Source organism: Balaenoptera acutorostrata, chromosome 10, assembly GCF_949987535.1.
Source record: "Balaenoptera acutorostrata chromosome 10, mBalAcu1.1, whole genome shotgun sequence".
Lineage (NCBI taxonomy): Eukaryota > Metazoa > Chordata > Mammalia > Artiodactyla > Balaenopteridae > Balaenoptera > Balaenoptera acutorostrata.
In genome coordinates this window covers 105,256,596-105,276,226 of record NC_080073.1, presented here as the reverse complement: position 1 = coordinate 105,276,226, position 19,631 = coordinate 105,256,596, and the positions used below count along the sequence as shown (strand labels likewise).

Sequence of the window (19,631 nt, the reverse complement as noted above, 5' to 3'; positions counted from 1 at the left end):
CCGGACGCCGTAGCCTCGAGCGGCCGGCAGGGAGGGAGGCTGGTGGTCTCCCCGATGCTACGGCAACGCCCTCCTATCCAGCCTTCCGGCTCGGCTCCAGAGAAAGGTCTCTGGTTCCAGAGAGCCTGGCCATCCTGGCCTCAGGCCTGACCAGTCCAATACAAGGGACAGGGCAGCCCAGGCTTGACTGAGGGGAACGAGAACTCAACCCCAAGAGGAGAACTTATGGGCCTGGAGGGAACGAGCTGGACCAACTTGAGCACCTTGCCAGTGGCACCGGGTCTGACCTCACCCCCAGGTGGCGCTAGGAGGGCACAGCAAGCCGCTGGGGTCCCACATTTGGGGCGCAGCCCAGTTCCCCACAAGGCTGCACTGGGAGCCCTGGTGGCATGGGCTCGGTCAGGCCAGGCACATGTGCGCAGCAGGGTCGCGTGTGGGGCAGCGGCTATGCCGTCCCAGAGGCCGAGAGCAGCGGGCTTGTGTCGCTCACAGGCAGGGACGGCTGCTTCCCCTGGCAGCGTGGTCAGCCAGACCCCCAGGGCCGTGTGGCCCAGCCCAGGCCTGTCCCCAAGGCCCTGCATCACCGTGGAGGCTGCTGGGCTGTGCTGGCCACTGGTGCAAGGGGCAAGGGCGAGGGCAGCGTGCAAGCCGGGCACAAAGGGGGCGGGGGGGCGGCCCGACTTTCTAGAGGCGCAACAGGCAGAGAGGACAAGTGGATGCGTGTAGTGTCCAACCTACGGCCAACTTCAGCTGCAACTCTTGGGGTGAAAGGGGGAGGGGAGAGAGAGGAAAGGGAAACCACAGGTCTGTGAGTCTTTGTGAGAACGCCCTGCAGGTGCAATAAAAAAGACAACGGTGCTGCACGTGCGTTCCGGCTCACCTGAGTCTGGATGCTGGCTGTATTTTCCGATCACTGGACCGCAGAAACGGCGGCAGATGAGGAGGAAGGCGGGCAGGGAGGGGAGAAAGAGAGCAGGTCGGACGGAAGTTACCACCGCGTGCTTCCACGTGACTGGTTTCTAAGCAAGCCCCCTCCGGGACCAGTGGGGGTGGCCTTGCAGCCAGCCCGCCAGGCCCACTCGGGGACCCCAGCTGACACCGCCAGGGGCCAGAGAGCAGGAGGGACGTGGCGCAGACGTGGGGGAGGGTCCAGGGCATCAGGGCTGGCATTTGACCAAACGGAGCTCCTTCTGTTCGGAAGGGAGGGCTGGGCCCCTCTGGCCTCGTAACCTGGGAAGGACGCCAGCTCCTGAGAGCAGGGGCCCTCGCGCAGCGCCCACCCTCAAGCCAAAGGGGGAATCTCGCCATGTCCAAAGTTACTCAAGTCACTGCTGGTCTGTGCTCGGGGCACCAAGTGCTGTGGGCAGACCCGGCAGACAGCATCACTATGCCCTCCCAGCCTGGTCCCCACGGTGCCTGGTCTCCTGGGCGTCCCGGCTCAGGGACTAAGAGGGCGGCTGTGAGCCCCGGGGCTGCCGTGGCCCTGCACGTCTGCCCAACCGGCGGGAGCTGCAGAAGACTCCCCGAAGGGCAGCTTGGGCGGCCCCACGAGGGGACACACCCCATGTCGTCACGGCTGAAAATGAGACCAGTCTCCCAGCAAGGTGTGGAACGCACGTGAACTTGCCCAAGTCAGAAAACTGCTCCTGAGTCTGACACTGGCTATTCTAGAATCCAGTTTGCACAACAAGGCTGAGAAAGTCCTCAGTTTTCTCTTTCTCTTCTTTCTGTTCTGGATACTCCCTCCCCACCGGGACGTCACGCAGACCTGAAAGACTACTGCAGGCTTCTGACTTTCTCAGCAGCGCTGATCGAGCTCTGACAGCTCAAGGGGGAGGGCAGCCCTCAGAGCCATGTGTTCCCCGCGGCGCCTGAGTCCACTGCGGGGCACGGTCCTGGGCGAGAAGGCTCAGCCGCCCGGCTCACTCCCGCCTCGCCCCAGGCGGTCAGATGCCCTGCGGCTCGTCCCCGTGGCGAGGGCTTTCATTCACCAGGAGCTGCACTGAGCTTGCCTCGTAGAGTTGGGTGGGCTACACGATTGGCTAGCTTTTCTTTAAATTACTTCTAACGCTTAGTGAGAAACTCTCTGGCCCCGAGAGCAGCTGAGGAACTTGGAAACACGTGCTCAAGAGCAGTGACCCAGTGAAAGGGTGTCAAAATGTATTTATCTCGCCCTTGACTTCACATGAGGAAAAAGTCCTTCGTTCCTTCTCATGTGACGGATCACAGCGGGAGAGCCTGGCCCCCAGTGGGGTCATCACGTCCAGCAGGACCGTGAGGGCCCCGGGAGGCCTTGGGGTCGGGCGGGAGGAGGGGGGACCCCACGCACGCGTTCCAGTGAAAGCTCGTCCTTCCCGAAGCGGGAGGACACCTCGGGCTGCCCACGCACCCAGGGCTCTGGGGTGCCGCTCCGGCACGCCAGGCCCTGCCCCCGCCCGCCCAGGGCGCCGGGCCCACTCACGGTTGAGCAGCCCGAGCTGCAGGAGCGAGGCCAGGGCCGTGAGGATCATGAAGAGCAGCAGGCCCCCGCGGCGCCCCAGGACCCGCACCGCCGGGCACACGGCCAGGCAGGAGGCCAGGGCGATGCCGGCCGCCGTGTAGTAGTCGGCGTAGAAGTTCTCGAGCAGCGGCACCTTCACCTCGTGGCCCATCATGCTGCGTGCGAAGCAGTGGTGGATCCCGAAGCCGGTCAGCCTGCGGGGACACAGTGCCTGAGGCCACCACCTCCCAGCGGGGGCGGGGCACACCGCGCCGCGTCCAGGGGCAGAGCAGCCACTCGGAAGGTGGCGGGGAACGCACGTCAGAGAGGACTTCGGGGGAGGGATGCGCGTGGTCACCTGCCTGCCGTGGCCGTACGCAGGGCGTGGGCGTAAACGCAGGGAGACCCTCTGCTCAAACGCCGTCTCTCACGGGATCCGGGTGTGAGGCAGACACCCCCAGGGTCCCTGCGTTTGACCCCGCAGCGTGGGCACCGAGGGGGCCCGTCAGACCCACTTTCCAGGCGGGCAGACAGGCTGACAGCGCAGCGGGTGAGCACGAGCTCTAAGACGCACCGCCCGTCTACCCCTCCTCTGCCTCTGCCGGGGCTCTGGAAACTCGGGGATCTGCCCCGAGCACTGGCTCCTCAAGCCCCTCTCGCTGCTACTCGCGGCGCACGAGGCCTGGAGGAGCAGGAGGGGTCAGGCCGGTGAGGACACCTGGTCTTGGAGGCTGTTCAACGCTTAATTTACCGTTTCCCAACCCCCGGCCCTGGGTTCAGCCCCCTCCTGCCCCACAGGGTCACAAAAACCTGCAGGGAAACGTGTGTCCCAGCCGCCAAGACGGATGTGCACTCTGGGAACGGGAATAAAGATGTGTCGTGTTCCCTGCGAGCGCCTGCATCCGTCCCTGAGCTGAACGCCCTTCTCTCCCAGCCTCCCTCCCTGCTTTCAGCAGACCTTGAGGACGCACCAAGGTCAACTACAGACCCGGCCCTGCCGGAGGGAGCCGCCCTCCGCCAAACCCATGCGTTTCCCCTTGGGGACAGGCAGACCCCGCTCCCCCGGGCCACGCTGGACAGCCTAACAGGTGTGAGTTCGGCGGGGCTCCTGGTCTCAGGGCGGGCCTCCCACCTTGTTGTTCTGGTGGAAGGACGTCCTCCGGCCACAACAAAGCCGGAGAGACGGGCTCCCCCTCCCCCAAAACAAGGATCATTAGGGTGGAAACTCCCCATCTTGTCTATGTCGACATCTGTGTTTTTTCCAAAATAGACGTTGGAGAGGTGACCCCACTGTACACGGTCCCACTAGCCCAGCCGGCGTCTGCCTGAGACTGGGCAGCGGGAGGCCGGGCTGGAGCCGACTCTGTGCAGACACAGGCCTGAGGGCTCGGCCCCGACCCGGCGTGCGGCGCCGCTGCCCTTCCCCGGCCTGGGCCTCGGCCGCTCGGCCACTCGGCTGCAGGACGAGGTGTCAGTCAGATCCGGGCTCTGCCACTGCTTTGGTGCTGGCATGTTTCATATCCTCCCCCAAATTATTTAACCTGGGACCCCAATCCTGAGAGCTGATTAAATGGAGCTGCTGTGATAGGAGCAGTTGGGGGACGGAGGGCCAGAGGCCCGCCCCCGGGCCTTGCTCTCTACTGACGACGGCAGTCCTGAGACTGTGCACAGAAGGGTGCAAGCTCCCCTCCCCCAGTGACCTCTAACCCCCTACTGCCTAGATGACCTGTGACCCTGAACGAGGCCCCACGTGGGCAGCAGGGAAGGGCAGGGTTCCTGAGCTGTGAGTCAGCAGCACAGGCTTGCAGGTGCACACTGAACCCGGGACCGGGCTGGCAGGAAACGGTGTGAGCCACGGGGGTGCAGGTCCAAACCCGGGGCGCCGGGCTGGATGTGGTCGGCAAGGCGGGAGGGCCTCTGGCCAGGTGTGGAGGTCATACCCAGGGCCGGGCTGGCCCATCACCACCCGCGGCGCCCTGGGGTCGGGGCCTCTGCAGGCGCTGGCTCCACGCAGGGAGCAAGGACACTCAGCAGCCTGGTCCCCTCGCCCGTGACGGTGCCTGGAGGCCCCCACGTGGGGGTCCCGTCCCCCCCCCAGCCCCCCCCACTGTGCCTCGGGGGGGGTGCATCCCGGGAGGCGCACGGCCAGACAGCCCCGCTCCCAGGACGTCCCTGGACGTGAGCCTGCTCTCCGGCAGCCCCGTCCCCCTAGGACACGTCTGTGTGGCCCGAGTGGCACGCAGGGGGAGATGCTGGGCTGCCCCGAGGCTGGGGGTCCGTGTCTGCCGGCACGCGTAGCCCTTCAGACAGCTGTTCAGAAGCTCTGACGGGGCTGCTCAGGCTCACCCCGGCCCCGCCGCGTCTCCCCGGCCCCGCTGCCTCTCCCCCGGCCCCGCCACGTCTCCCCCGGCCCCGCGCCCGTGACTCACGAGTTCACGCACAGCACCACGATGTTCTTCCACAGGTTCCGGGTTCCCACCACTTTCACGATGCAGACCTTCTTGGGCCTCCGGGAAAGCTCCTTCTCCAGCTCTGCAGGGAGAGGGGACCCGTGAGCCACGCTCGGCCAGGCCCGGGCCGGCAGCCCCACCGACAGCCCAATGCGCGGAGAAGGAGAGTGTTTTTCTTTAAGGCAGGGGTAGGGCCTGGCTCTCAGGGTAGAAAACTCGCCACAGAGACACTGACTCGGCAGGTGCAGCTGCCCACGGGGCCCGCAGGGAGGCGGCGGGACACACAAAGCAGCCACCGCGTGGGCTCTGTCCGCCGGTAAGGGCTGCGGAGGCCGCTGGCGGGCGCGGAGGCCCTGGTTGGCCTTGGGCAGGGGTCCTCTTCCTACGGAGTCTGATCCCTCCGCTCAGGGACCAGGAGATGCACGCACTGCTCTGGTCCCCAAACCAACCCCGTGGGCCAAACAGGCTGAGGCTGCTTCCTCTGCACCTGCCCCTGCATGGCCCGCGTGTTAGGAGGAGAAACGAGTGACTGGATGAACACGTGTGCGTACGCGTGCAGAGGCGTGGCCCGTGCACATATGTGCGCGCTGGGGCCAGACAGAAGGCGTCTCTGCTCAGGTGACGTGACCAACTACAGCTTGGTCACGAGACCCAGCTGCTCGGGAGGCTCAGACCAGCTCTGAGCAGACGCCAGGCCCACGTCAGCGAGGTCGAGGGGTTTGCTGCCGTCCTGGGGCTGACAGTTCAACAGGGAAGATGCAACGAGGAAACGCCCCAGCCGCCCCATCTCCCGGCATCTGTGAGCAGAAATGCCGCACATTCAGCCCCCGAGTCTGTCCCTGCTCCCCTGGCCGGGCGTGCCCTCGGGGGAGGGGACCCCTTCTCAGGGCCCAGAGAAGAAAAAGGAGACTTAACCAATCAAGACTGCCGAGGTCAGGGGAAGCAAGGAAAGACTGACAGCGCACCGACCATAGGCGGCTGGGAGGTGAGAGGAGCAGGCAGCCCTGGGTGGGATCCTATGGCGGGGTCACTGGGGGTGACGTCCGGTCCAGGCTGCAGCTGGGCTGACAGCAGTGCGGCGATGGCAGTTTCCCAGTCGTAACAGGTGCGGGGGATGTGAGATGTTACAACAGGGAGACTGACTAGGGGTTTTGCAAAATTCTGTGCTCTCTGTGTAACTTCACTATAAACCTAAGATGAATCCAAAACAAGTTTACTAAAAATAAAGCATGCAGTGGGGTGGGAAGGCCCGGAGGAAGTGGGGTTGCCTCAAGAGGGGCCCGGGAGCTGCAGCCCCCTCGGGGGGTCTCTGAGGTGTGTCCCCCTCCCTGTACTTCTTAGGGGCACTCTCACCCCTGGACGTCCTACCTCTTCCCTGCCATCCAATGGTGAGAGGGTCACCAACCTCACTAGTTACAGCTGGAAGGAAAAACAGGTTGCTTAACCATAACGGTTTAGGAGTTTTTTATTTAAAAAAATGTTTGGATCAGTGTCACCAGCTGGGGCACAGAAGGGAGAAGGGGACACCTGTCCTACGTCCGAAGGAGACCATGCTCCCTCAGTTTCCAGAACTTTCTTCCGTGTCAATATTCAGGCACAGAGCTGGAGGCCTGTGCACCAGCCAGAACGGCTGGCCTTTCGGCCATCCGTCCATGGACGCTCAGCTCCTGAGTTCCTCCTGACCTTTATCATCCCCTCTGCAAAACAGGCTCGTTTGATTCACAGACATACTTTCCCCATGGTCAAAACACTAGAAAACTTTTAAAGAGCATGGAAACATGGTTAACACATAGCGTTGATCCAACGATCTGAGTATCTTCACTGTTGTGAAACTGGTCAGGAACCTATTTATCACAGCCACACTCGCCCACCATGGAAATCTTCCAGGAAGAAAAACTAAATGTCCATTCGCATGGCTATATAGGTTTAAATTTTTTTTTTTTTGTAATGCAGCTCAAACTTAATTCCTGATACTTTCTAGTGTATGAAATAGATGTTAAGAAGCTGTAGTAACTGTCATTATGACCTTTTTTCTTTCTTTTTTTAAAGCATTAAACCCTGGAGCCCAAGCTGACTGTAGTCTACAGAGGTAACTGCATTATTCTAAGCGGAATTATACTAACCGCTCCGGGGCTGTTGGCATGCTGTCTCTGTCACATGCATCCCCAGCCTCTCGACACCACCACAGAACTTCCCCAGCACCGTGTCTGCTCTGGGAGGAAACCCCACCAGCTCTCAGCACACAAAGCACGACGTGACTTCTGAGACCCTTGGGGTGAGCACGAGAGCCCTTCCTGTCTCTCCAGTTCTCTCTCTCCAGAAATCTCAGGACTTTCGAAGGTCCTCACGTGTGGGAATAATGGGAGTGAACGGGGGCACTGAGAGCAGATCAGACTCTGAGCACCAAGGAAATGACAGCTAAAAGCATCTCCTCTCTCTGGGCCTCTTCCCAACCTCTCGACTTGGAGCCAGAAGAGAGATTCCAAGACAGAAGCCAAGGCGAGCCTCTTTGATTCCGAAGCCAGGCCTCTCCTGCTCCACCCGCGCCCCCTCCGCGCCCCGCTCCCTGCGTCTCAGCTGTTCCCGTGACGTGCAGCCAGGAGCCTGCGGCTGGCCGGGTGAGTGACCGCTTTCCCGAGCTGGGGGGCCGCGAGCGGTACCCCAGCTTTCAGCCCCTTGCTGAGGCTCCTCGCTCTGTGCCTCAGTTTCTCCTCTGGTCAGTGGATGGACGTGATGAGGACTGGACGCAAGAAGCCGTGAGGCCTTCCTGGCCCCGCGCTCCGGCCGACCCAGACCGTCCTGGCCTGTCCCCACCCGCTGCGGAGACTCCTTCCTGGGCCTGCGGGGACACCTGCTGACCCCAGAAATTCCCTCTCAATGCGCGAGGCTCCAGCCGGCCGAGGCCTCTTGCAGGAGCTGGCGCGGGAGCAGGAAGTAGGCGCGGAGGGTCCGAGGCAGGGCGCCGGGCTCGGCTGCCTGGGGCCGCCTTGGCTTCATCTCCTGCTGGGGAGTGACTGGTGCAAGTCACCTGACGCTGGGGACCATGAGGTGGCCCGATACAGGGACCCGCTCCTCACCTCGGGTTCAGGACAGACGGACAAGACAGAGTGAGGCACGTGGGGCGGGATCCCAGCTCGGTTACCGAGAAGGGCTCGGGTAAAGCCCCTGCGGGCCTGATCGGGGGGCCTCGTATCCCCCAGACTCGCTGCCTGACCTGGTGACGCCGGACTCGGCTGCTTCCCCGCGGGTCAGCCTGCCTGGAGAGGGCCTGACGCTGGGGACCCCCTCCCTGCACCTGGCTCACGTCCAAGGAGGAAAAGGGGAGCCGGTTCACTCTTTCTCGGGGGCTCCTTCCATGTGGAGGGAATGCCGGGAGCGGGGAAGCCGTGCCTCGAACCCTCAGCCTCCTGGGGCCCCTTTCCCGTATGTAAAGCAGGGACGATCTGATCCATCGGAAAGGTTCTGATGAGGGTCAAACGCCTGTATGGCGTCTCAGCCCCCGAGGCAGGGCTGAGGGCGGGGCAACAGGGAGGATAGAGTCAAGGTGGGTGAGAGCCTGGGTTGGGGATGGGATGCTGGTCGGTGGCCTAGTTAAGATGCTGGGACAGAGCATTCAAGCAGGCAAACCGGTCCAGCCTAGGGAGGTGCAAGGGGCCACTTTCGAGGAAACACACCCGCCTTCCTCCAGCTTTGCCCTGGTGCCTTCACGTCACCAGCACCGTGTGCCTGACAGCTGGGAGGGAGCAGAGACCCAGAGGCGGGTGAGAGCCGCGTGCCCCGGGGCGTGAGCGCATGCCACCCCAGCCCCGAGTCGGGGGCCTCACGCGTGCTGCTGCCTGCCCCCCAGCACAGAGACCAGCACCAGCCCAGCTCCTGAGCGAGGATACCACTTTCTCAAAACAGGAGGGAATGAATCAGCGTAATTAGGATGGAGAAAACAAGCTTCTCCCAGACAATATTTTAACCTGAAAGAAGCGGAGTGTGGTGATTTAATTAAGGAAATGCCAGAAACAAGGCACTCTGACTTAAGAGCGCTGACCTGCTAATGGATGGGCCTGGACAAGTTTGGGGACAAGAGCCAGACACTCCAAAAGGAGCAAACGTGGCCTGAAAGGAGCGAGGTCCACTCACCCCTCCCTCCCCCTGCCCGCCACGCCAGCACGTCCATCTCCCTCTCTCTCGGAAGCAGCACAGGGAAGCTGCTTCTGCTGGGCTTCCTGGGCTCAAGTCCCAGCGCTACTACTCACTAGCTGTGTGACCTCTGGCAAGATACTCAACCTCTCTGTGCCTCAGTTTCCTCGTCTGCAAATGGGGATAATTACAGTACCTTGCACAGAACTGCTGTGAAAAGATTTAAGGTAATATCAATACACTTCTAATATTGATGTTAGAAGCTTGCTTTTTCTGTAAAAGTCCAAATAGTCAATATTTTAGACTTTGCAGGTCACAATAAATCACTTCTAGTGCTTATTAAACACACAATGTTCAGGGTTCGTGCCAAGATCTACTGGATCAGAATCTCTGGTTGCCGGGAAGGGCCCAGGAGTCTGGATTTTAACACCCTCCAGGTGCTCTCATGAATCTGATCTAGCTCGTGCTGATGTTCCTGATAAACAGGGATTCTATGGATATGAACTTTTCCGCTTCCTCAGAAGCCCAACCAATAGGTCCTGACAGATACAGACAACACAGCAGCTCTCTGAAGGTCCTGCTTGGGAGAGAGAGGGAGCGAAGGCCAGCGCCCCCCGGCCAGGACTGCCGGCACCAAACCGCAGGCAGGCAAGGCTGTGTGCCAGGCGCGGTTCAGCCCTCAAGGTTCCCCCGAGGAGCAGGGGCACGCAAGGTCATGCCTCCCTCTGGATTTGGACTTGGCCATGTTCCTGGTCTATCTGAGGACCGACCGTCACAGGAAGCTGGACAGCTGGCTGGGCAACGAAGGCACCAGGGGTGATGTGGGGTGACTCCCGGTCCCGGCGGGATGGGTGGCGGGTCCCCCAAGTCTGGCGGGGCTGCGGGTTTGAAGGGAACACATGCTCACCAGGCATCACGCCTTTGATGTCGCTCTCGGGGTTCATGCGGTTCTTCTGTGTGAAGCGCAGGATCAGCTTCTTTGCCGACGCAAACTGGTGGGTGGCCACGAGCCACCGCAGGGACTCTGGGAAGATCCTGCAAAGAGACGGGGGGCGGGTGAGGGTCTTCCCATCGGGTGAGGCGCGACGGCGCAGCTCTGTCGGGGGCTGGGAGCGTCCAGCCGGGCGGGACCGGGTATCCGTCTGTGAGCGGTGGAGGCCAGCGGGGGCTCAGGACTCTCTCTTGGCCCAAGCAGACGAGAGAAGACCGTGGCCCCGGATGTTCCTGGTTTTCTCTTAGAAAGTGTAAAAGTTGCAGTTTTTAAAATGAGGCAGAAAGGAGCAGTATCCTCCCAGCTGTGTCAAGAAATCTGTGTATACTTTTCACCAGAGCGCTGGGTTACTAAAGCACGTTCCAGCAATTCATTGAAGGGCTGCTTTTGTGATATTTTGTCTCAAAAAACAAATGTTCAGGGCTTCCCTGGTGGCACGGTGGTTGAGAATCTGCCTGCCAACACAGGGGACACGGGTTCGAGCCCTGGTCTGGGAAGATCCCACATGCCGCAGAGCAACTGGGCCCGTGAGCCACAACTACTGAGCCTGCGCATCTGGAGCCTGTGCTCCGCAACGAGAGAGGCCGCGACAGTGAGAGGCCCGTGCACCGCGATGAAGAGTGGCCCCCACTCGCTGCAACTAGAGAAAGCCCTCGCACAGAAACGAAGACCCAACACAGCAAAAATAAATAAATAAATAAATAAAAATAAATTTATAAAAAAAACAAAACCAAATGTTCATAGAATGATTTTAAGTTTAAAAAAAATGCCCCCCCATCCTAGCAACCTGACAGGCACTTTCCGTTTTGAACATTTGGAGGCTTTCCCAGGGCTCAACTGTAGAATTATTTTCATCTTGCTGCTAACTGCCCAGAACGCCTCCCTGAGGTGGGTGATGGTTTCAAGTGTAATTAGCAACAGACTCCTTGCCGGTTTGTTCGTGTTTAGCATGAAATCTGGTGAGGAGTCCCATCAGAAAAATAACAAACAAACCAAACTACTGTCTCATCAATGCGATTTGTAATTTTACGTTTATAACGAGATTTGCGAGTCCGTCAAGGAGAACCATGTGCCTGTTTGGATGGAGCAGGGGGTCAGCTTGCTTTTTCTGTACAAGTCCAAATAGTGAATATTTTAGACTTTGCAGGCCACAAGGTCTCTTGAGAAACCAGCCACTGCCACATGCCCAGGGATGGAGGCTGTGTCCCCGCAGGACTTGATTTGAAGCAGGTGGCACCCCTGCGTGGAAGAAGCAAAAGCTGGACGTCAAGGTGGGGGACGACAGCACAGCCTCTGTGGGCCCAGCGCTCCAGGCGTCCCTGTGGTTCATGTCAGCTACAGAGTGTCAAGGAATCATGACTGATGCTGATAAGAAGTTATCTTTGCTACTACCCAACACCTGTCCTACCAGCTCGGGGGCGCCGCTAATCAAAGTAAGCCAGAAGCTGCCAAAGCTATCAGTGGTAAATTTTTATTTCAGAGTCACATCACTAATGATGTAACGGCTGTCACTCCCTTACCTGTTTGAATAAAAATCAAGTTTCTAAATGTTCACGATGTATTTTGCAGAAACAGCTGACTTCAGTGGTACACTGGGATGGTCTGATCAGAGTGTTAATCTACGCTGGGAGACCTGGGTTGTCACCAAGAGTCAAAAAGCCACCGTCCCACGTGGCTGCACAAAGGTGCAGGCGAGCTGGGGGCCGCCCCTGGTGAGGTGCGGCCGGAGCGTTAAGACGGGCTCCGAAAGTCTCATGTCTTTTCGCCCAGGAGCCCATATTGGAAAGCTGATAAAACACAGGTTTCAAACTGTAAGCACTGATTTTTTTTTTTTAAATAATAAAAGTTAATGTTTGCTTTACTAGCCTCTAGTTTTTACAAATTAATTTTGAATACAAGCAAACAAACACTCAGAATATAACATAACAGACATCAATATTATATAGATATTAACATCTTGCCATATTTTATCAGATCTTTTCTTTATAATGATAACCTAACACAAATGCCTACTCCTATAGCTCTCACCTATGTTATCTCCATCCATCTTTCTGATTTATTTGGGTTTAGTGTCACTTTCTCATTTCTTAAGATAGACACATAGATCATTAACTTTAATTCTTCTTTTCTAATATATGCATTTCAGACTTCAAAACTTCACCTAAGTATCACTTTAGCAACATTTCACAAGTTTTGATAAGTAGTTCTTGCTGTGATTTGATTATAAATATTTTGTGATTTTTATCAGGATTTTTCCTTACCTATGATAGACAGACAGACAGACAGACAGACAGACATATCTCATATATATACATAACATTTCCAAACATACCGGTTTTGAGAGAGGGTAGTGGCGGGGTTGTAATCTTGTTTCACTGACTTCTAATTTTATTCAATCATTTTGAGAAAACACAGTCTGTGTTACTGCAAACTGGTACAACCAGAATCCTGGCTCCAAGAGGAGGAAAGAGGAGGAGAGCAGAGAGGCAGGGCCCAGGGAGGGGAGGACCCGAGGTTATGGAGGAACAGCAGCCCTCGGACCGGAATGAACCCGAGCACAGAAACAGGGCTCCCCCAGGAGGCCTGGGCACAGGGACCAGGACGACCCTGCCAGCCACACGCCCCGTCTCTGGTGGCAGATGGCACTGCAAGCCGCCGCCTCCACGCCTGCCTGGCCTACACTCACCCTTCTACACGTTTCCCATGAATTTACGTCTTTCCAGCTCATTATGCTGTAGTAACATTATCCCCAATTCACAGATGGGGAAACTCAGGCAAAGCACTCAAGGACGTGTTCCAGATTCCAGGGCGGTGAAATGCAGAGCTGGATTTGACCCCAGGGAGTCTGACCCAGGACCCCACATCCTTAACCTCGGGGGATGCAGCAAAGAAACCAACCCCGCGTGCGGAGACGTCGCTCCCATGACTGGGGTTTGGGAGATACTGTTCCCCCGCCACCTCCTCAGCCCTTCCAGATGCCACGGTGCCCTCTGGGTATTTAAGTCCGCTGCAAAGTCATAAACAACTCGCTTAATTGTCAGCCTATGAGGAAGCCCAGAGATGGCGGTTCTAGCTTGGATAATGTGCAGTGTGGTCACATTATGGGAATTTAATGAAATGTCTGCTGACAGGCACATAATGTAGCAACACCATGAAAATTAAAAAACTGGCCAGTGGCCCAGGATCTGGCAGGAGTGTAGCTGAGCCTCAGAAACACCCAACATTTTCAACAAAAATAAAAGAGCACGGTAGGCAGCTGGAGCCCACGTCTGCTGGTGGACCCTCACGTGTGGATAGTAAGAAAAAGCGACCTTGAGGATGACCTCTGCAAACACAGTAATGTGCATAAAAGCCAGAGCGGCACCTCCAGGAGGGAGCTTTGCCGTTGCTGCCAGAAGGGGCGATGGCTACGGGGACAGGCAGTGGTCCCCCGAGTGGGTGGAGAGACAGGAGTGTTTGAAAGCTGGAAGTATCTGGTTCTCTCAAGCGCATTGTGTGGCAGAACTATTATCACTCCTCTTCCACAGATGGGAAAACTGAGGCAGAGCAGGTTCAAGGGGCAGAGCTGGATTTGAACTCAGGAGACTTTCAGGCTGTGATCCCTCCAAGCCAGGGCTTCAATGGCTCCAGGGCTTCTGCGAGAGGATGTGGGCAAAACTAAAAGTCTCTTCTCGTCCAGTTCAAGTCCTAAGTCCCTGGCGGGAAGCGAGGGGCACAGGAAGGGCAAATGCAGAGCCCTGGGCAGAAGTCCCATCCCCTCCCTGAGGATGGTCACAGGTTGATGGACCTCTCGCCCCAAGGCACGTGGTCCTGAGGGCTCCGAAATATGTTCAGGATGGTTAGAAGGTCCAGGATCCCTCATTCACAATTCCGGAATCCAGAAGATTCTGAAATCTAAACCCTCTTCATTTAACTCACTTGGGAAAAGACCTGAACTCGCTGAGGCAGAACGGGACCTACTGGGTATGCGCGTCGGCCTCGGGCATCGCCCTCCTGAGACGCAGACACTTCCCTGCAGAAATGTGAGCATCCGATGGACACGTCAGCATCCCCACGGGCGGTGGCAGGGCTGCAGGTGGACGGTGCCCCCACCCCTGCCTTGCCCGCGTCACCTGCCAGGTCTTCCCGGCAGCAGGCATGAGTCACAGGTGAGGAAGCTGTGCTTCAAGACTTCAGCCATGAAGTTAATTTTTAATTAAGCGAATCACAGATAAACCCATTCTCTACCTAAAAAATAAAATATTCCAGAGAGCTCCGCCCCCCTCCGCCGACCGCCTGCCCCAGTCCTGGCACCCGTGCACTGCCCTCCCCGCCCCGAGCTGACCCCTGCCCCGCGGGTGCACATCCTTCCAACCACTGGAGCCCCGTTTATCTCGAGGTGCTCCCTCCGCTGTCACGCTGCCCCCACCTTCAGTGGAAAATGCCAGTTACGCTCTCCAAAATCCCCTTCCTTCCAGATGGGCACACAACTGCCCCCGTGGTGGTCCGGAGACTGTCACCCCAGGGGTGTGCACGGTGGTGTCCATCCCGAGATCCTGGGAAGAAGCCACGCTCACCTCCGACCTGTGCACTGGGGATACCAACGCAGGTCAGTCCTACCTGAGCCACCTCGTTTCCCAGCGCATCCCGAGAACATCCAACCTCCGCCTGGATCTACAGGCCATGAACCCCGCGGCCTCAGTTATTCCACGAAAGCCAAGAACCAGAAATTTAAGGAAGAGGCCTTTGACTGAACGCCAGGGAGTTTACAGAGGGCGCGCTGCAAACCCAGGCTTTCTTCAGAGGAGAACCCCCAGGCCTCACTCAGACAACCGAGTCCTGGGTCAGGAAGCCCCAGGCGGCGACGGGGGTCGGGGAGGCGGTGAGGGGCAGAGAGGCTGGGCGGGGGCAGCAGGAAACCCCCAAGTGGGGAGGCACGGGCTTCCCGACCTTGCCCGGGGGCACCAGACTGCACCCCACACCACAGACCTTGCTGCAGGATCACACTTCTGCAGCACACGCATGTCTATTGGCATGATGAAAACCCTTGAATCACTCACAGAAGAAGGCAGAGTCACACATCTGAACTTGAAGCCCGAGGGGGTCTCTGATTTGCACTTAGCCTTTCCCCGGTGGCACTGATTCAAAGGTCTGGGACCTGGCCTTTGAATCCCTAGGGCAGCGTCACTTTTCCCACTTCAGGCCTACAGTACTACTTAAAAAGCAGGAAAAAATATTTTAGAAAGATGCCCACCCTAAATAGCTACAATAAAGTATCGATTCTTAAAGAATTATATGGAAAATTTATTTATGTGGAACTACTTTTCCAATGGTACCAATGTAAATGATGTTACTGTATCAAGAGAGAAAGCTTTCCCTGTTTCCTTTCTTTTTTTCTCTTTAAAAGAAGAACCTTTTTTAAAAATAATTAATTTATTTATTTTTGGCTGTGTTGGGTCTTTGCTGTGTGCGGTCTTTCTCTAGTTGCAGCGAGCTGGGGCTATTCTTTGTTGCAGGGCATGGTCTTCTCATTGCGGTGGCTTCTCTTGTTGCGGAGCACGGACTCTAGCCACGCGGGCTTCAGTAGTTGTGGCACGCAGGCTCAGTAGTTGTGGCTCGCGGGCTCTAGAGCACAGGCTCAGTAGTTGTGGCGCACGGGCTTAGTTGCTCTGCAGCATGTGGGATCTTCCCGGACCAGGGCTCAAACTCGTGTCCCCTGCATTGGCAGGCGGATTCCTAACCACTGCGCCACCAGGGAAGTCCTTTCCCTGTTTTCTGATCGATGCCCTTGGGTTGTTCCTCCAAGCTGAGCATCAGAAGCCATTCCAACGGGAGGACCCTGCCGGCTTCCCCTCTTTAGGCCTCTGATTCACCACATGCTTTTCAGACCTCGATGCTTTATGATTTAATAGTAACGTGTTGCTTCTGATCTGCTTTCCCATCTTTGTCTTCCTTCCTGCCTTTTCTGTTATCTGGCTCTGTCTCAAGTGTGTCTGACCTGCATTCCTGGATCTGTTTTACTTGCATTGTATGGTCTCTTAGAAGAATCAGAAATTAAAATGCAATACTGTGATCCTTTCATAATACTATGAAGTTGACATTTTTTCCTTAACATTTAACAATAAAAGCAAGTATTCCTTCTACCCCACTGGAGGACCTGACACAGACGACGATTCCACGCAGGCTGCCTTCCAGCTAACCCATTTAACACCTGCGCTTGCCAATGCTCTACAGTCAAAGTGTGTCTCTCTCTTCAAATCACCGAACTGGAACATTTACTCACAAAGAAAGTATGCACAGGAAGTAAGGCTAACTGCTAACGCTCTTTGAAATTAATTTTACCCTCAAGTTGTTTTGTCTGTGTTTCTGATGTAGTTAGTTTTGGGTGACACACCTGTCGACAGGTATGCTCTCATACTGGTGATATGACATCACCGCACTCATGGGATAAATGTGTACTGAACACGATCAGCCTGCCGGGGGGGAAAACATGTAAATTAATAAAGGCCTCACAGGGAGGGGCTTCTATCAAACAGGTTAGAAAACATAGAGGGAAGCACGTAAGTGAAGTTGGAGGAGCACAGCCGTGAAAGGCTTTGCAGAGATGAAGTTTCCCTGAACGTGTGTGTGAAAAGAGTCTTAGACAGTTGTTCTAAGGGTGCTTTGATTTAAAGAGGTGATTCTAGCTGTTAATGCTTTGGGGTATTACCAAGTATCAAACTTATGACATTCTGTAAAGATTTTCAAAATGAAAAAATTCAGAGACTAGAACTGAATTAAACACCAGTTGGGGGGAATATCCTAAGTTTCTGATTCAAAGCTCTTACAAAAATATACACTCGGTTCCGGTAGATAAGCTTTCAGTTGAATTTTTTTTTAAACTTTAGTTCTGTTTGGTGTGAAAAAAAAAAAAAAAAAGGTAAGTAGGTTCAGTTCAGGGTAGAGCAAATGGATATGAATTAGCTCTTTAAAAACAGTCAAGTTCATGACTTGAGTTAAATTTAGTAAATTAGGGAGAAGGGACAAGTATGAAATTAAAGAAAATTTGGCTCTTAGGATGGTTAAACCCTAAAGTCTTCCTAAGGCAAATCAACTCTTGTTGTAAATCTTTGTAGAACAAGGAATTCTTTCATAATTAAATGGCCACCCCACTAGCTTATCTGTCACATAAATTTGGAACATTGCATCTCTTGTTTTTCAAAATGATAAGCTCTAGAGTTCTTCCACTACAGCAAAATTGTGGAGGGACTATATCAGGAGGCCGGTTTACAGACCAGTTTCGTGACCTTGGGCAAGTCACCTAAACCTCCGGGCCTCTGTTTCGCCATCTGTAGAATGGGGTGGGCGTGGGGTGAGTGGAGTCACACCAAGGCCTCCCCCCAGCTCCAACATCCTCTCCCTAGTTTATTTCAAGGGGCTGATGGTAACCGTGACCCCTTCTGAAAGTTAAAAAATGCTGCTCACGCAGTGCACTTGAACAAATATCCTAACGCTGCTTTAGGTGTTGCCAGGACGAATGGAGCTGGCTCCTAAAACGCCTTCGGAGCTGGCCTTTTAAAGGCTAAGCCACTCGGAATGTACAACAGTGTATAACGGCTGCGATACATTTAAAATGTTCCTCGGTTCCCACTAGCAACGGGAACACCCGGAATTCATCTGGGGTGGTTCTTTCCACTTTCTCTCTCCTTCGACTCTCTTCCTCCTGCTCCTTTCACTAACTTGCCCACGTGCACGATGGTCAGGCCGAAGACAGCGTAGGGCACACGGGGCATTTAAAACTAAGACGGTAGGGGAGTTAATTGGGCATTTTTGCAAATGATACAAATAAAATGAGATGTTGAAAAACAATTCGAGGAGGTAAGTGGAGAAGGAACCGAGGCTTTGTGTGGTTCTGCTTCCAACTGGAGTTTTGTCGGCACCTCTGCATCAGCAACCGGTTACGGGGGGCTCCACAGACCCCCCCCCCCGGGGGCCCAGCCTCCCCCTACCTACGGCTGCAGTCTCGTCCCGACAGGATGATAACCGAGGCCACAAACGCCACTCACCATTGGGGGGCCCCTGCTGGTTCTGCCCTGACCTCGGACCCGGCTCTGGAAGGTGGCCTCTTGCGTTACCACACTCACCTCGCCTGACTCCGAAGGAACAGTCACGAGGACAGGCCAGGCCACCCCAACTCCCGGCCAGGACGCCCCCTCCTTGTGGGGCTGGACGTGCACTTTGCCAGAGTCCCTGCGGCCCGCCGACGGGGGCTGGAACCTGGCCCCTCTCTCTTTATCCGTCCACGTGGACTTTTGCCAGCTGCCAGCCGGGCAAACACCTGGCAGCTCTCACTAGACACCTGTCACCAGAGGGCCATTTCCTCAATTTCTGCCAGCGGCCAACAGCTCGACCTCACTGCTCCCACCACACGCACACGCACACGCGCGCGCACATTTGAACACACAGGCTCGCACGCACGCTGCCTGAACCCTGCCTGGTCTCGAGGCTCAGAGATCCTCAAGCTGGCCTTAAGCGACCCCCAGCCTCCTAGGGGTGGGCAGGGGAGCGGGATGGAACATTGGAGCATGTGCCAGGCACGGGGTCCGCGTGGACCACGGTGTGGCTCTGGGGTCAGTGACGCTGGCCTTCAGAGCAGAGGCCAGACCCTGTGGTAGCACCTCTGCATTTCAGTTGACTGCAGGGGTTCCTAGTATTTTACAGAATCTCTGCCCACTCAGAAGGCAAAAATGGGGTTGCCTCTGGCCTGAGGGCTCCTGAAAATTCCACACCATCAGCAAATCCCCCAAACGCCAATTTAGAGAACATTTTGTTCTCACTTTTAATTGCTCATCCTATGCTTATGATTGACATACAGGCTATCATTTTTATGTCTCTGTTTGCCTTTGTCAGTATTACCTAGTCTTCCCACATCTAGATAATTTGTAGACAAACAGGATTTGGCTAAAAAAATTTTGTTTGCTCTAAGTTTCCTGAAACTTTCCCAAAATGAACTATCTGATAACCTGTACTAATAATTACTGCAGATTCATTCAAGCTCCCAGAGGCTACATGCCTTTTATGACTCACTTCTTCCGCGTTCCTGGAAGGAAAACATCGTCCTGTGAGGCTTAACCTTTGGTGATGGTGTAACTGATTCCAGTCTCCCTGCTGGTGTGCGGGGCGCCCTGAGGCACTTGTTTTGCCTGCTTGCATAGTGTTATTTTGACCCCCTATTGAAATAAAACTTTTCGATGGAGGAAGGTGTTTTGTCCCTCAAGTGTACAGGCAAGAGAAAAAGGCTGGCAGCCGCTGGGGTGCATGTATATACCGACCCTCATGCTGGCTCTGGAGTGGCCTAGCGGCTCTGACCTCGGACCAGTGCTGGTACCAGTCTCTGTGCCTTGATTTCTCCATGCGCCATGGAGCCTCCTTCAGAGGGTCTGACTCAGAGCAAACCCTCAAGAAACATTAAAAATTAGTCTTACTTTGGCCAGAATATTTCCGATGCTATTTAAAAGAGCCAAGTAATATATAGGAGCGCTTATCTATTGGAATTGTTAGTAATTTTTTTTTTTTTCTGGATATTTATCTAACATGAGGCCCCTTAAATGTTTCATTGGCT

The 19,631-nt window shown here is 55.8% G+C and overlaps 1 protein-coding gene across 3 annotated transcripts in view; it reads right to left on the bottom strand.

Annotated features, from left to right (window-relative positions):
- SLC22A23 (solute carrier family 22 member 23) overlaps window positions 1–19,631 on the bottom strand; it is a 154,169-nt gene that overhangs the window by 16,604 nt on the left and 117,934 nt on the right. For 2 of the 3 annotated variants that reach the window (XR_009009551.1, XM_057555145.1), the window contains exons 5-9: window positions 9,968–10,095; window positions 4,909–5,011; window positions 2,462–2,694; window positions 881–913; window positions 735–758 (exon numbers count right to left, since the gene is read on the bottom strand). Coding sequence is in view for 2 of the 3 variants with exons in the window: in XM_057555145.1 (XP_057411128.1) it covers window positions 735–758; window positions 881–913; window positions 2,462–2,694; window positions 4,909–5,011; window positions 9,968–10,095 (521 nt within the window). In the remaining variant the exon portion in view is untranslated. The remainder of the gene's footprint in view (window positions 1–734; window positions 759–880; window positions 914–2,461; window positions 2,695–4,908; window positions 5,012–9,967; window positions 10,096–19,631) is intronic. The other variant, XM_057555146.1, reaches the window with a different exon arrangement.